Raw genomic sequence first — 17332 nt, forward strand, 5'->3', positions numbered from 1 at the left:
ACTTTTTTCGTTTAATCCTGATAGACCTTTGTAGCCAGAAACTATTAGTATGCCTATTTAATAATTGAGAACACTTAGACTCAGAGAGTGACTTTCACAGGTCACAAGACAGAACCAGGAGTTGAAACCACCTCTGTCTGAACCCCAAAACCCATGATCTTTCCACTAGAAACGATGATAGTGGCCATAACCACGTGTAATAGCTTACAGTCTGCATATGGAGGTGGAAAGAGCCCTTTGAGTCAAATGGGCTAAGGCTTGAGTTCCAGCCTGTTACTTACCAGCTTTGAAATCTTTATCTGTAAAATGTACATAGAGCAGTAATTCCCAATTCAGGTTATTATGGGGATGAAAGGATAATGCACATAAAGTATTTTACATGGTACCTGATACAAAATAGTCCTTATCATTGGAATAATATTTAAGAAACAATATTAGTAAGTGCTAAGAAATAAAGAAGCTCTGGTGCTCAGAAAATGAGAGTCCTTTTTCTAGCTAAGCTAGGCTATGAATTCACTGTTTGGCAAGGCAGTTCTCAAAGGCCTGTGCTGAATGGAAGGTATTTGGATCTCACAGGTATTGTTACAGGAGGGAAGGAGAGGAAGTCTATCCGGTAAGAGCATCGTTCCGCAGGGCAGGGCATGTGTCAAGGAGAATGGACAAAGCTCGGCTCAGGATGCAAGGTGTCTGATTGGGGAAATGCTTATTTCCTTTGTACTGTGTCAGATTTCTTGGAATTTGGGTCCTGGATATAAGGACTCTGGGAGGTCTCTGTGCTGTAGCTACATGGATAGAAGTGGTATTTGGCAGCCTGTCCTTAGAAACAAAAGCACACTGGAGCCTATGCTGCTGTTTTACAGCGTGTGCTTGTCAGGGCTCAGTAACCTCCTGGTGACTCTGTGGCTGCAGAGCCCGGACAGGGCCTTGGGGAGAGGGAAGGCAATAGCTAAATGTGTTTATAGGGTTTTTCAACAAAATTAAGTTGAGCTCCCCTGTGTTATGAGGCATTTCTTTTATCTCACATGTCTCCAGGGTTTTACCATATTTGTTTTAACCAAAAATCATCCCGGGAAACAGTTTGAACCCCAACTGGAATTTGTTATTTGAAAGTCAAGTGGGAGGGAAAAATGGAATGCCAACAAATAAAATCAAAAATAGGGTTTTTCAGTTTAATAAAGTTAAAACCTAAACAACACCTAAAAGTTTTGGCTCTTTAAGTGGCTAACACTTGGCAGTACTTTTGTCCTGCTCCTGGCTTCCTGGAGCCTGTTTCCAGAGCAGAGACACTCCTCTCTTTCTGTACCTGCTCCCTGCTCCATGGGCAGCATAGGCCTGTGGCCCCACACAAGGAATCATGGAGTTTGCCCACACCCACAGAGGGGCACTCAAGAACAGCTTTGTTCAGAAGCAACAAAGGAGGCTTTAGTTCCGCCCAGGAAATCAGGAAGTGAGCTGTTTGCAGCTATCTAGAGAGTTGTCTGCCCCAAGAACTGATCTGTTAGTGTTATCTGTGCCCGCTGTGTTGTGGCAGCTGGATCAAGCTGGCTCAGATGTTTGCACTGGTACTGGCGAGCCTTAGTTCTCGCCCTGCTGCCTCTAATGAGCCACCCATCTCCATCAGGTCAAATTCTTTGCAGGTGATGGAGGAAGAGAACCAGGGCGCACAGTGCATTTTCCCCAACAAATACCTGGCAATCTTACTGAATTTGTCAGAGTCCTATGGATAAAAACTGGCAGATTCAACTAAAAATCTGCTTTATCTTCAAATGATTATTAATTTTCCATGAGTTCTCTCTAATAAGTGGGTTTTCAGAAATAATCATTCAAAGGTAAATTATTTAAATTGAAGTTTGGGGATCTGACAAGTCATTTTTATTTCAAACTTTTTTTTCCTCCTAAACATTCAGAAATAATACTACATTCTGGAGTTAATTAGGGCAACTTGTATATAACTTTTCTTCTTTTGAAGGGAGAATGAAGGAGAGGAAAGTCATTGCTTCAGATTGGAATGGGACAGATCTGGTGGTGTGGACTTTGGCACATTATTTCACTTCCTCAGGACTTGTTTTTTTTTTTAATTTATAAACGGGGAACAATAATATTTATTTACAGGGTTTACTTAAGGGTTCAATTAAAAGACCTAGCACAGATTCTAGACCATAATAAGGACTCAATATCTATTAGTTTCCTTTTTAAAACCACGGTTAGATCAGTTTCTATAAATGTCACTTTTCAAAATAGTTATTTTTAATATGCTTAACATATTAAAAAAAAAGCCCACATTTAAAATCCTAATATTAAATATTCACGTTGTATAATTGTGCAAAATTAATTTTACTGAGTGAGCCTTTTATGTTTTCAGTTAATAAAAGTCCATGTTTAGAGCCTGAGAGTCCTGTGAGTCTCTTAAACTGTGTTATGGGTAATTTTGCAGGATTTCCAGAAATTATGAATGTCAGTGGAAATTTCTACCCCTCATTATTTAGTGCACAGCTCTATGAGATCTGTAATTTAGTAGGTGACTGGTGAGGGTGTTTGGTCACCATCTGTGAAAGGCCTAAAAGTGTGCAGTGGAGTAAACGGCTCTTGTAGCTACATTGCAGAGAAAGACTTCCTACCGTCATACAGTCTTAGTGTTCTACAGTTTTAAAAACTTAATGCTACTTTCAACTCTCTAAGAACTGCTCTTCAGACTACTTTAAAAAGGAAAAAAAAAAAAAAACTGTAGTTATTGTAGCATAACTGACCTTTATTGAAAATTGCCTTGTCTTGTCCTAAAGAACCAAATGTTTAGAGAAACAGTTTGCAGGACTCCAATTGTCCTTCAAAGATAATGAGGTCAGCCCTGGCCAGTTTGGCTCAGTGGTTGGAGCGTCAGCCTATGGCCCAGAGAGACCTGGGTTCGGTTCCCACTAAGGGCATGTACTTCAGTTGCAGTTTGTCCCCAGCCTGGGTTGGGTTGTGTGGGTGGCAGCCACTCAATGTGTCCCTTTCACATCGATATTTCTCTCTCTCTCTCCCTCCCACTCTATCTGAACAAAAAATGGAAAAGTGTCCTCGGGTGAGGATTAAAAAAATAAAATAAAAAATAATAAAATAAAAAAAAGATAATGAGGTCTGACACCTCTCAGTGCTTAATATTTTGGGGGTAGTTATGCACTGCCTGTCAGATTATTAGATCACTTTCCTTACCGTTAGCAATTCTTGTGATTAAGCATGCAAGGAATATAAAAAAAAAAAAAAAATGACACTCCTGTGTATAATCTAGACAGTCATTTATTCATACACACATTTACCCATCATGAATATCCTAAAACAGCGATTTTCAACCTTTTTCATCTCATGGCACACATGAACAAATTACTAAAATTCTGCGACACACCAAAATATAGATATTTTGCCAGTCTGACAAAAAAAAAATAGGTATAATTTTGACTCATTCACACCAGATGGCTATTGTGTTGGCTGTTGTCATTTTTTTCTTTTTTTTTTTGACAACGCCTAAGGGAAAAGTCAGGTATTGCATGTTTGAAAAATTATTGCAGCTAACTGGTTGAAAAGCACTGTCCTAAAAGATACCCTTTTAAAAAACAGATTCAGATAGGGAAATTTTCATTTTCCTTTCATTCGTTCAACAGATATTTGTAAGCACCTCCTGTGTACCAGATACAGAGAGTATTCAGTGGAAAATAAGCACCTGTCTCATCCTGACCGCTTAGTTTCCCCAGGGCCCCACCACAGTGGCCACCATAATACTGGTTTCTTTTCAGAAATATCCTATACATATACAGGAATATATGTGTGTATGTGTGTGTGTATCACTGTGTTTTAAAATCCAAGTCATAGCATACTATAAATCTCACATCTTGGAGAGTAGTCCATATCAGTCTAGCTCATTTTCTTTTTACTGCTGCGTAGTATTACCTTGTATGGTTGGATGATCATTGTTAGTACCCTGTTGCTAGACTTTTAACTAACCCCTTGGGTTTGGTTTTGTTTTTCTTCTATTTGTGTGGCTTTGCCCTCCTTCTCCTTCCCTGCATTTCTTCTAATGTATCAGTTTCACTCCCTATCACTTCATCCTAATGATTCTGGGAAATGAGACTCCGCACACCTTCATGGAGACTCTCACCCTCATGTGTACTTGCAGCAGATCCAGGTAAACCTGAGTGAGTTAAATGTACCAAATAAGTCCTTATCTTTTTAGCCCACGGATTCCTTGTGATTAGCTTATTGATAATTGATCATTAAGCCAACTGATAAACTTGTCTATCCTATATCCACTTCCTTTAAATTGCAGATAACTTGAGGAGAACTAACTCTGACAGGCTCCATACCTGTCAACTAGGACTCCTTCGTTTCATGTTGCCCAGGCTGCTCACTGATCAGTCAATATTCTCCCTTCTGGGACTGCTGGTTACTGTCAAGGATTTCCTTTGCTCCTGGGCCGCAGTTGTCTTCTTGTCCTTTGAATGTCATTACTCTTCCTATATGGTTTTATTTCCACTTTAATGTAGAAACTTTTGAAGATCAATCAAAGCACATTAACTTTAAATGCATCATAATTAGCTCACTCCCTTTGGAATGGCTCTATAAAGTGTATCTAGTCTTATTTCTGGAAACCTTATCTGTCAGAAGGTTGCTTTCTTACCTTTGGTCATAAAAAATAGAAAGGCCCTGCACAACCCAAGTCTTTAGAGACTTCAAGTTGACCTTGACCACTGATTGTTGCTTCAGCTGCAGCATCTGTTTTTTGTTATTTCTGCTCCTCTTCGTGTTGACATTACCATCCATTGCCTCTGAGGTTCAGTTTTCCCATTTCTTGTTGACTCTGCTTTCTGTACTCGAATCCTCCTCCTTGCCCTTTATGTCTGTCTGTTTTCTTTAATTCAGCTTCTTCAGAGTTTGCTTACTTCTTTGACTATTTTAGTTTGTATCCTAGCAGCATAATTTACTGTGCTCTCTTATTTCCTCAGTTGGTTAGTCAGTTGACTTCATCTATCCCTTTAGTTTAAAGGGCTTTATCAAGGCCCTGGCCAGTTTTCTCAGTGGTTAGAGCATCGGCCCGCAGACCAGAGAGTCCCAGGTTTGGTTCCCACTAAGGGCATGTACCTCGGTTGCAGTTTGCCCCCGGCCCCAGTTGGGGTCATGTGGGTGGCAACCACTCGATGTGTCTCTCTCATATCCATGTTTCTCTGTGTCTTTCTCCCTCTCTCCCTCCCACTCTATCTGGAAATAAAAATAATAAAGGGTTTTATCATGGTGCCAACCCATTTCCTTGTTCTGACAATGAGTGAAATTTAATTGGAAAAAAAAACAATGTTCCATAGATATATCCTCTTTCTTTTTCTAAATTTTCAACATTTGGAAATGTTAAAGTTTGCTTTTAAGTTTTTTTTTTTTCTTTTAGAAAATTTTCTAGGTTCAGTGTGTATATTCTTTAATTCAGCCATTAGTCACTTTATTACCACTTACAAATTCAACAAGTATTTATCACATTTCTAACACCTGCCCAACACTCTTCTAGGCCCTGTAGACAGAGGCCAGCTCCGTGCCCTCAAGGAATTCTCTCTGCTGGGGAGGCAGGGCTCATAATGTGGTCCATAGGATGGAGCCACTGTGCCAGAGGAAGCTGGAACGGAGGCATGAGGAATTAGGAATGGAGCTGCAGTTTCAAAGAAGGTGTTAAGAGAAGAGCTTACAGGGAAGAGGCAATTTGAGCATTACTTGGAGGAAATGCTGGAGCAAGTCCTGGGAATTTATGTAGAAGAAGATCCGGGCAGTGAGAGCAGGTGTGGAGACTGGGGAAGTGAGTAAGTGGCACATTTAAGGAACAGCAAAGAGGCCGCAGTGTCTAGAGAGGAAGGAGTAAATTAGAGAGGTTCCCAGGAGCCGTATGGCAGGAGACCTTTTGGCCATTGCACTGATTTTGGCTTTGACTCTGAGATAAAGACCACTTGCCAGTTTTGAGCAGTCAAGTGAGGTGATATAGATTATGCTTTGATGTATTATTGTCACATATTATTTCAAGAGGATTTATGACTGAGGATAAAGTAGCCTTTTTCTTGCTATAAATATTTTGTGCTCAATCAGTTGAGTGAACTAGAGATTGCTGCAACCACAATGCCGAAACGAAAGAAGCAGAATCAGCAGCAGCAGCAGCAGCTGCCGCAGCCCCAAGGGCCAAAGCGGGTAGAAACTGGAGAAGAAGATGTGGGATCCCTATCGGACCACCCAGCCTTCTGGGCCCTCCCCCAGTGGCCAATGGAAAGCCTGGTGACCCAAGTCAGCCCAAACTGGAATCCACCCCCATGCCCACCATCAGTAGAATGGGTAAATAAGTTGTGTGTGCGTGCAATGGGACACTACACTGCGATGAAAACTCCTGCTGCAGGCCACCTGGATGAATCTCACACGATGCTGAGCGAAAGGAGCCAGACTCAAAAGAATGCAGACTCTTCACAGAGGTCCTCTAGGATCAAGGGCACTGATGATTCCACCGCTGCTGAGTCTCCCACCTCCCCAGGACAGAGGCCCAGTTTCAGGAGGCCTTGGCCCCAGGTCTGATCCATATGGTTGTGGTAGGTGGGGGATCAGTGCTGAGCCTCCTTTTCCCAGAGGCCACAGTAGTCCCTCCAGGAGATGTTTTCCCAAAGAACAGAGACATCCTGGAAAGTTCAAAAGCTGGTCGCTCATCAAGAATGCCTGCCCCTCCAAGGGTGAACCTCAGGTTATGGAAGACAAATCTGACTGCCCTATCTACTGACACTTTGCCAAAAACGGCCACTGCCGATATGAGGACCTCTGTGCCTTCTACCACCCAGGCATCAATGGACCTCCTCTTGAGACTGCCTTTCCATCCAGGCTGGAAGGAGACTTCTGTGACCTGGTGACCATGTGCTTCTCTGTGTCCCTGTGACAGCTACTGTGAGGCTGTTCCACCCACCACCCTCAGTCAGTGACACCCACCGCTGTCCACCACCTCCCCCACTTGGGGTCCAGAGTTGTGTTTCATCACTGATGCATGGTGTGTACTCTTTCTGCTGATCCAGCCTCCAGAAACCCGCCTTCAGGACTCCATCTTTGCTCCTTCACTGACTCCTGGATTCTGTCCCCCTCACCAACTGACTGCTGAGCAGAACACTGATTTGATGCTATTTCTTGTGCACTTGTCCACCCAGCCCCCCACATTGCCCTCGATTCCTGAGCCCAGGAGCAGTTTCCTACCATTCCCTTCTGGCTGCTTAAGTCCTTTTTATGTGATAGCCCCTACCCCCAGTGTTGGCAGCTGCTCTGTGAAACTCCCCAGTTGTCTGACCTGGGGTAAAGTTTAGATGACTGTACAATCATTTCCTCAGACGCCACTCTCCCTGCTTTTGGACATTGTAGTTTCACCATCATTAGCATGGCCCCACCACCGTGGCCTGTGACGGCCGTCCTTTGTGAGCCTGCATCCCCTCATGGCCTTTCTGTGGCTAGAGTATTTCTGCCAAAACCAGGGAGGCTCTCAGTGCCCTCTCGGCTTTCCCCACCTTCCAACACAGAGGGCTGTGAAGCTTTCCGTGAGACTGCCTCCCTGGCTGCCCTCTTCTCTGGTGTCACTTTTCCGGGGTTTGACCCGGGCCCATGGGATGTGCTCAAAGTCTGCGGTGGGCCCGCCCACTTTCCTCTGCAGCCCATTGTAGTTAGACCGAGTTACTGTGTGGCCACCAGCCCTCGCGTTTGAATTCGGAGGATCTCCCTCTGCCTGCCATCCTCTCCTAGCCTCCATCCTGGTTGTTTTTTTGTGAAAATGGCAGTGAGCAGGCACAGTTCTGAACTGGCCCTGAGGAAATGGGTCAGGAGTTGTGTGGGCAAGAGGGAGGGATGAGAACCACTGGAGAACTGAAAATGAATTATTTTTCTTTTTAACATTTTTTATATTAGTAATAAATGCAGTGGAAACAAGTATTTTGTTTTTCCCCCCAACTTTTATTAATTAATTTTTGTTACATATGTTTCTCCTTTTTCCCCCCTAGACCTCCTCCTCCCCATCCTTTCCCAACCCCCCAGCATTGCTGTCTTTGTCCGTTGGTTATGCATTCATGCATGTAAGTTCTTTGATTTATCTTATCCATTCCCCCCCTCCCCCTCCTCTGAAGTTTGTCAATCTGAACCCTACTCCTTTCTATGTCTCTGGGTCTATTTTGTTCATCAGCTTATTTTGTTCATTAAATAAATGAGATCATGTGGTATTTACAATGGAAACAAGCATTTCAAAAAAAAAAAAGTATGAACTAGAGCTTTGGCCAGCATCTCAGTGGTTAGAGCATTGGCCTGTGCACTGAAGGGTCCTGGGCTTGGCACCTATTCAGGGCACATACCCAGCTTGCAGTTTCTTTTTTTTTTTTTTTTTATCCTCACCCAAGGACATTTTTCCAATTTTTGTACAGATAGAGTGGGAGGGAGAGAGAGGGAGAGAGAGAGAGAGAAACATCGACGTGAAAGGGACACATCGAGTGGCTGCCACCCGCACGACCAACCAGGGCCGGGGACAAACTGCAACCGAAGTACGTGCCCTTAGCGGAAACTGAACCCAGGTCTCTCCGGACCGCAGGCCGACGCTCTAACCGCTGAGCTAAACCGGCCAGGGCCCAGCTTGCAGTTTCGATCCCTGGTTAGGGCTCATGTGAGAGGCAACCAATCAATGTTTCTCTCTCACATCAATGTTTCTCTCACTCCCTCTCCCTCTCCCTTCCTCCTCTCTAGAATTAATGAAGAAACATATTCTTGGGTGGGGATTTAAAAAAAAAATTAAAGAGTATGAGCTAGATATAAATGACCCAATGTTTTCTCTTCGTTTCCTCCCATACACCCAATCTGTTGTGTAGATGCAATGACCATTATTATTATTGTCAGTGCAGGTATTTAATAAGCTTTGTTTCTAGGTAACCAAAAACTATTAATAATTTTAAGCTTTCTGCAAAGACTCACAATCACAATTTAATATATTTATTTACAACTTCAGTGCTTCTTCCAAAAAGATGAGATGAGGCTTAAAATGAAAGACATTTAACTTTAAAGGCTATGAAAGTAAATCTACAAAACAAATTACTTATGTAGAAAGGAGAAGCAAGCATAGCACATCTATTTAGGTGGCTGCTGGCAGGTGATTGACAGTCTCCTTCCCATGAGCTTTGTGGTAGCAAAGTTAGAAAGGAAGACAACATATCACATAATTATCCTTGTGTGAGTTTTCCAGACCATAGCACTAGTGATTTTCCATCTTATTCTAATGCAGGCTACCATGTGAAATATATTTTTAACATACTCTTTCTTCCCCAGTGATTACTTTCTAAAATCAGTTGGTCAGAATACATTGCTTCTTCCTAATATACTACAATTTGTTTATTTGTTATTATCATGGGGGGAAAATCAACTTTCTGCTAAAATTGTTAGTTTAGTAGGCATAGACATTAAAATCAAGATTGATTTTTAAACTTTTTAAAATTGTCTCTTTCACTAGATTTCAGCTCTCTAGGGCAGAAATTGTCTTTTCATCTTCTTATAATTGGTATCCCCTAAATAAATAAGCCTTCAAGCCTTTGTTCATAACTCTAAAATCTAAAAAGCTCTGAAAACAAAAAATGTTATCAAAAGTTGGGTTCCAAAACTCATTCAGAGGCAATACCTGAATTGAGTAAGACTGTTCAAGCATCTTCATTTGTCCAGCTGTCTGTGAATATCTCTCTGTCTTGCCGCAGAAGTGGTGATAGGTGTGACTGGGATGTTCTGCAGACTGCTGGGTGTGACGTGGTGTATGCATCCTATTACTTTTTTTAAATTTGAAAGTATAAATTCCAAAACATTGCGCCCCAAAGGTTTTAGAAAAGGGATCATGGGCCTATAATAGCCAATTCCTAGAATAGTGTATGTACCTAGTAAACGTGGGTTGGAGTGAAATCTGCCTAAAACGAGGTACTTAGACATGGGAAACCTCTGCAGCCAGGCCAATGACCTTGAGGCCTCAGGAATAAAACAGGTGATCCAGTCCTTAAAGCAGTGCATCAGAATGTTTCCAGAATTGTTTTCTTAGAGTAGTTCTAATTGGTCTCTAGTCATAATAAATCCTAGGAGTGTGAGAGCTATTCTGTCAGTGTCCTAGAAGATGCTTCTTGTATGATTTTGTGTGTTTTTTATGTTGTCTCTGTCTCTTTACCTATCACCTTGTATCATTTTGTTTTTGTTCAACATTTTTAAGGTGTCACATCAGCTTTTTTAATACTGGTGATTTAATTGCAAAAGCACACATAAACAGTTTGAAAGGTGTGAGAAGAAATTCACAAGTCAGTTGGGAAAATAGCAACAAAGCTGGCACTCAGTGTGGAATGCATCCACTGTGCAACAATCGCCCTGCCAGGGGGTCAAATGGTGTTCCTGGAATCCAGTGAAAAATGAGTTTGATACAAAGAAACATTTGTTTCATACTGAAGATACAGGGGGAAATATCTTGATATGAATTAGATATTGGCTTCACCCTCACAAAGCTTAAATTGTATAAGGACAACAAGACATTTAGATAAATAAGTATAATACACAGCAGAACAGACCAGAGGGGAAGACCAATGGAGAGACTTTGCAGCTCAGGAGATCAGGAAGGAGGTGGGTTGCACTGACCTGTAAAGACGAGTCAGAATTAGGTTAGCAGAGAGGATGGCCTTAGTGGAGTAGAGATGAGCACGGCAGAGTCCCAGCTCTCCAGAAGCTCTGTTTCATAGTGGAGACACTTAACAGATCAATTATTATGAAAAGTAGCAAATGTTATAATAGGGGCTATGGACCCAGAGGGATAATAATCAGTGATCCTTGGGAAAGGTAGGAAGGAGTTAACCTTCACGTTCGATGCTGAAGAACACAGACACTTGCCCGGAAGCATAAGGATGGGACTAGGCATGTCTTCTAGGCAGAGTAAATAATAAGAAGCTTATTTGCATGCTCAGCAACAGGACAGTTACACCAAGGTGACTTTTTACATTGTAATGTCATTGCAGGTGAATCTGTCATGCCTTCTGGAACAATACAGAATGGAAAAAGTTTTCAGAACAAGAGTCAGTTTAGAACCATTGCACCGAAAATTGTGCCCAAAGTCCAAACTTCCAGAGTGCCGTCGGGCCCTGCGCCATCACTCTCTGATCAGGTGAATCCAGGCCCCTCCGTCGGCTCCGCACCGCTAGGGATGCCCACCCAGAACTATGCTCTGATGCAGGTTGCTGGCCATAAGGGGACGTTTTCTCTCGTGGCATTGCCGCATGTTGCCTCAGCTCAGCCAGTCCAGAAGCCCAGACTGCCCCCTCCTGAAAACCTCAAACTGCCTATTCCTCGATACCAACCCCCGAGAAATAACAAATGGTCAACAAAGAGTCCCGCGCTGAGCTCCTCTGAACGCGGTGGTAGCAGACCTCCTGCCCAAACCCAGACATCTCCTTCCCCGCCTGACCGTTCTGAACCCCTACCCCAACCCAGCGCATCTGGGCCAGCGCCATCACTAGAACAAGCCCCAGCCAGTGTCAGCATGGCTGCACTGACCAATGGCCGTGACCACAGAGATTCTCGACCTCCAGTGACCAGTGACCATGGAGATCCGGACCTTCCTGACACCGCAACATCATCCACACCAGAGGAACCCTCTGCCAGGCAGGGCCTCATGAAGATTTCAGACAAAGAAAACTTTTCAAGCAAAGAAACATCCAATAAACCTGCTGTTGCCAGTGAAAAACATAAAGAACAAGTTGATCTTGCAAAAGGCACAGTCAGGTCATCACCAGCCATTTTGGGCAGCGTGCCTCAGTTGATCCCCTCAGTCCCCAAAGGCAAACTGCCAATCTTACCCTACTTAAGGATGAAAACAACCGAGTTTTATAAAAGTGAGTCAGAGGCTAACATTGTGGACTTTTCTTTACCTGGGCTCAGGGTAGACTGCGATAAGACATCCACCATCACAGAAGGCTTTGATGTGGTACCTGGTCCACAGGTGTCGAAGCAGAGTCCCTGTAAAAGTGCCTTTTGTCCAGCTACCAAACTGGATCTAAACTACAAAACAAAACTGAACAGTGAGGCAGCAAAGAGAAAAGGAAGAAAACTAAAGGCATCAGATGAAATCTTGTCATTTCAGGGGAGAAGGAAGAAATGTAAAAGAATAAGAAATGATTCCCAACAATCCAGAGACCAAAAACCTGGGGCTATGAAAAAATATCGTAGCATTATGCCTAAACCTGTCATTGTCATGCCCGCCGTGGCTCCCCTGGCTCCTGCAGCTGTGTTCCAGCCTCAGAGGCCCAGCAGCCTAGAACAGGACAGTTTGCTAAATAATTCCTTCACTTCTAGATATCTCGGCTGTAAGCAGGATGACAGCCCTTCCCCTAAGCCCAACTCTGCATTCAGAAATGGATTCTCTGGCATTAAGAAGCCTTGGCACAAATGTCCTGTCTGTGACCATCACTTCCAGCTCAAACAGCACCTCCGAGACCACATGAACACACACACTAACAGCCGGCCATACAGCTGTCGGATTTGTTGCAAGGCATATGTGCATTCTGGCAGCCTGAGCGCACACATGGAACTTCATCATGGTGAGAGCCAGCTGAAGAAACTCGTGTGCTGTGAATTTTGTGCAAAAGTGTTTGGTCACGTCAGAATCTATTTCGGCCATCTGAAAGAAGTGCATAGGGTTGTCATCAGCACCGAGCCCTCCTCCAGCGAACTGCAACCAGAGGATGTGCCGAAGAACAGGGACAGGGACATGAGTGTGCAGAGGTGAGTGCTAATGGAATGGATAAATTTGCAAAGACATCTCTCAGATTAAGATTTTATGAGGCTAGTTCTATGAAATATCATCTCTGATCAGTCATGATTTATACTGATGCTGACCCCCTAAGCCCGGCCACAAATGCCTGTTTGAGGTACACTGAGAACAGTCAGGTGACAAAGAAACATTGATGTAAGAAACATTGATCGGTTGTTTCGCACACTTGCCACAACCGGGACTCAAACCCAAAACCTGGGTATGTGTCCTGACCTGGAATTCATCCCCCACCTTTTATGTACGAGCGATGCTACAACCAACTAAGCCACCTGGCCAGGGAGTAACAGGTTATGTTTGTATCTGACATATGAAATATTAAATTTTATGTATAGTTCCTCTTACTCTTTACAAATAATTTCCCCACCATGGTGTTCACAGAATTTATATCTAAACAGCGTCATTTGCCCCTGCACATCACCTTGGTGCGACCAGACCCGAAGGTGTCCAGACCTTCAACCCTCTACATTGCCCTGCTTTTCCCTTCAGGCCAGGTTAACTTTGGCCTGTGGCATTCCCATTTGCAGGGACTGTGTCTTAGCATTATAAACAAGCAAGCTAATCATCCGTAAGCCTGGCGGGGCTTTCCTCGAGCAGGAGGGAAACTAGGGATGCCCTCATCTTGTCCACTGTCCCCTGGATGACAGATAGAGTTTCACTGACCTGAATCCTCATTAGCACCATGGAAAGCAAACATGTTCCCACACTAGATTGTCTGCCCCTTGTCATTGTTTTCCGATAGTCCACTTTGATTTTTAGGTAAAATTCCACTATATTTGGTGCTCAAGGTTACAGATGGCAACAGTGGGTGGTGTGGACAGTTACTGTCAACCAACCCAGCGTGTTCTTGGAGTGCCTCTCTTGGTACTGCCTGACTCTCACATTGCTGACACCTGTTCCTGTAGTCACCAAAGACTAGTTAGCTACCTTGGGGAGCAGTGTGTGACCCCAAGCAGGAGTAACAATCAGATTCTGAGGCCTCTGCTGAAGGCCTTCCCATGCTGTCTCTGTCTCCCCACTCTTTGTGCTGCTCATCAGTGGGTGTGTTTTAGATCTTTGATGGCCAAGAGCTTTAAAAAGGAAAAGTTCCAATTCAGTTTTTCCAAGCAATTTTATATTGAATATTTTTCTCTTTTTTAGGGAAAACAAATCAAGCCTGGAAGAAGACTTCCTCCTAAACCAGGTAGATGAAGTCAAATTACAAATCAAATGTGGTCGCTGTCAGATCACTGCCCAGTCCTTTGCTGAAATAAAGTTTCATTTACTTTATGTTCATGGAGAGGAAATCCAGGGCAGGCTGCAAGAGGAGCTCTCCCCAGGAGTCCAGGCCGCTCAGGAAGAACTGGTGCACCATGCTGCTCCCTCCTGGAAACAGCATCCTGAAAGAAGAAAGGTGCTGAAGCACGGTCCCTCTGATGAGGAGGGACTTGCAGTTCCTAAATTGACAAGGCAGCCCTACCTTCACCATCAGAATGACATAGAAATGCTCACAGAACATGAAGGCACCCAGCTGGGACCCAGGGAGCCAGGAGAAGTCCCCCAGGGCCCTGCGTGCCCCGGCCCACACTCCGTGCTCCTCCAGTCCCATTCTGGCTATAACTGCATCCTTTGTGCACAGACACTTGGAAGGAAAGACGAACTCCTCCTGCACTGGGAACAAGAGCACAATTGTGAGGACCCTCCCAAGCTCTGGAGGATTCTAAATGCACTCACTAGCCAGGACTGATTGAACTTCCCAGCAGAACTGAAAAATGAAAGACAAGCTACAAGAGGTTAAACAGAGTTTTGTATCACCTTTCTCTCAGAGTTCTTGTTTTATGGTGGTGGTTAACTATAAGAAACAAACAAGTTAGGATCAGCATTAATAAACAGGAGTGATTTTTGTACATAATTTTATTTTCTTATGAAATATATGCCCTTGATGCATATTTTTCTAACCATATGCAGTTTTATTTTTAAATTCTATGTACTAACTTTTAATGTCTTAGACTTTATTTCAGAATAAATAAAAAGATTGAAATTTAGAGGCCATTCGTTAGATATTGTTTTCAGTAAAAACGTGTTTGAGTGTGTGTTTGTGTCCTTTTGTTCAAATATTTTCTGTTTAAGTACATTGACTAATGTGAAATTTTCCAGGTGAAATAATTATTTCAATTCAATCAAATTGCTATTTATCAAATGCTCTTGTTTATTTAAAAATACTATAAGGCAGTGCATTTAATAAGGTGCTCATCTAATATAATTTAAAATCCATATTTTCAGGACTCAGATTTTTTAAAATTCTATTTTCCCAAATGCACATTGCCTTGAAGATTAGATGTTGGTAGGTTTTATAGCTATAGTGTTTTATATCAAAGTAATCAAAAAAAAATTTTAGTACTTTGGCTAATAAAAAAATTTACTTTTTTGGTAAAAAGTCATTTTCAGGTCAGAAAATTTACAACCTGGAAAGTGAACTAGATAGTTCAGTCCAGATGTCTAGGTGTCTCAACTGCTTTCCCTCCCTCCCAACTAACTTCAGAGGGTTGTCACTAAATGATCAATTTTAGACTCACTGTGCTGTTCAAGCCCAGGTTCACTTTAAAAGTCAAGAGTAAATGATTGCCTCTTAAATTCCTGGGAAATTACTTCAAATCAGAAAAATTGCCATTTGAAGTTTCTAGTCATCCTGGCTACGAAATTATTTTCTTGAAATGGGGAGCTTGAGCACTGATCCTACTAAAATTTCAGCCTTTAGATGAAAGCCCTGTGCATGGATGTGGCCAGTCCTTTTTCCCTGAAGCATGGCCCGGGCATCAGCATAACATTTTTCTTGCTAAAGGAAGATGTTGAAACAGAGGAAGAACTAAATTCTAAGTGATAAGATAGTGGGTCTTAAGTCATCTTTTTAATGTCTAATTTTAAACGCAAGTGTTCATAGACATGCTTTGGCTCAAATACTATGAAAAGGGAAAATTCAGTCTTTGGCTTTTCATAAACAGTTTTATAAATTTGAGAATAAGAGGGTAGGAATGGAAGTCTCTGGAAATTTTTGCTGTGGTTTATCGACCAATTACACTCTACACAGTTTCAGAGAGATACTATTAGACCTCCACTGTTTGATATTTTAGAACTGTATTATTCATGAAACAGCTTTACCATTTAGTACATTACCTAGTTTGTTTTGGGAAGATTGATCTTAAAGACGCTAAAAAATGAGATCTACCTAGAATACTGTTGAAATTGAAACTAAAATAATTCATAGACTGCTCAGTCCTCAGATACAAATCGTATTTCCAAAATACCAGTTGGCCAAGGGCAGAAGACTGGGTCTGGAGCATGAATGGAGGTGAAGGTGTGGGGCACAAGGAAAGTCTGAAGTCCCCAAGATCGTAAAGACCCCCACTTGTGGCCATTTTTTAACCACATATTCTTAGAGCAAAGGCAAACAGGGCACAGACAGTCTTTAGACAGAGGAGAGTTCAGATGCAGCAGAGAACAGAAGTCGGGAGATGTGACTGGCTCATGGAGGTGCTCTGACTGGACGCCCTTCCCGTCAGCATTGCCTTGGGGGGCAGGGAGAGGGGCAGCACTCCTTTCTAAGAAAACTGAGAGAGAGAAGGAAACTTGCGATGCAGAGGGGCCTCCCTGGGTGGCTGTGTGTATGGATTCATTCAACAATAAACAATAAATAAAATGTTTGTTATAGTTCTCAGCTTCCCAAAACACTCACCTGAGTTACAGTGGGGACAGCCCCAGTGCCAAATAAGATACAGAGTTTCTGGCCCTTACTTACAGCACTGCTTTAGTGAGAATGGTGGGAAGAGGTAAGAAGGAGTAATTCAGCTAAAGTAACTTGGAAACAGCTCAACTTGATAAGCCAGTGGGTCTTCATCGATATGCCTTCCTGGGGTGTAGACGTGTTGTTGGCGCAGTCCTAGCCTGCACGCTGAACCCAAAGGCAGTGAGGTGTAGATATGCTGTGAGGTTCACTCTGTGAGACCTTGAGAGAGTCACCTTCCTAAGGCTCCAGCCCTTGTCTGTGAAATGAGTGTGCGACCCCAGCTCGAGGCATTGTTGTGAAGCACAATTCCACACAAATGAACTGACTGCCCTAGGGGGGGCCACAGAGTAACTCGTGGCTAATATTCATCGTGCTTTGGGGCAGACTTGAAAGAAGAGGACTACTATACCACAGAAAGATTATTTAAAACAGCTCAAATAGGCCTCACATCAGAATTCAAGGATGAAAACTACTAGAACCACAGATTCTGGCATCTTTGTATAAAAAGTGTATTTTAGTTCTTAAATAATCAAACATTTGTATTGTATGGCGGTTTAGTAAGTGTCTAATCAATATAGAAAGCAAAGTTCACTAAATTATGTCCATTCCAGGCTCCACTTTGGGTTTGATGCTCCCTCCCTTCGGCTGCCCCTCTGTGCTGTTCCGTGGGCCTGACCTGGCTCATCACAGTGTCCACCCCAGTGTCCTGAACGTGATCGTAGTCTGTTCTG

The 17332-nt window shown here is 43.0% G+C and overlaps 2 protein-coding genes across 51 annotated transcripts in view; both read left to right on the top strand.

Moving 5' to 3' along the window:
- Positions 1 to 14744, top strand: part of ZNF438 (zinc finger protein 438) — a 195568-nt gene extending 180824 nt beyond the window's left edge. For all 50 annotated transcript variants that reach the window (XM_036256292.1, XM_036256129.1, XM_036256170.1 and 47 more), the window contains 2 exons: positions 11031 to 12792; positions 13979 to 14744. In XM_036256292.1, the coding sequence (XP_036112185.1) occupies positions 11042 to 12792; positions 13979 to 14564 (2337 nt within the window). In that variant the 5' untranslated portion in view covers positions 11031 to 11041 and the 3' untranslated portion in view covers positions 14565 to 14744. The remainder of the gene's footprint in view (positions 1 to 11030; positions 12793 to 13978) is intronic.
- On the top strand, positions 6124 to 6766 carry LOC118626616 (proline-rich protein 3-like). The gene is made up of 2 exons (XM_036256582.1): positions 6124 to 6229; positions 6456 to 6766. The coding sequence occupies exons 1-2, from the start codon at positions 6124 to 6126 to the stop codon at positions 6764 to 6766; spliced, it is 417 nt and encodes a 138-aa protein (XP_036112475.1).
- Positions 14745 to 17332: the final 2588 nt, after the last annotated feature.

Source organism: Molossus molossus, unplaced genomic scaffold, assembly GCF_014108415.1.
Source record: "Molossus molossus isolate mMolMol1 unplaced genomic scaffold, mMolMol1.p scaffold_m16_p_1, whole genome shotgun sequence".
Taxonomy (NCBI): Eukaryota; Metazoa; Chordata; class Mammalia; order Chiroptera; family Molossidae; genus Molossus; species Molossus molossus.

Bases quoted from the DNA above. Each gene is read 5' to 3' on its own strand.
- LOC118626616 (XM_036256582.1), top strand. From the start codon at position 6,124: ATGCCGAAACGAAAGAAGCAGAATCAGCAGCAGCAGCAGCAGCTGCCG. The intron at 6,230-6,455 runs ACCACCCAGCCT...AAAGAATGCAGA, and splicing joins AGATGTGGGATCCCTATCGG to CTCTTCACAGAGGTCCTCTA.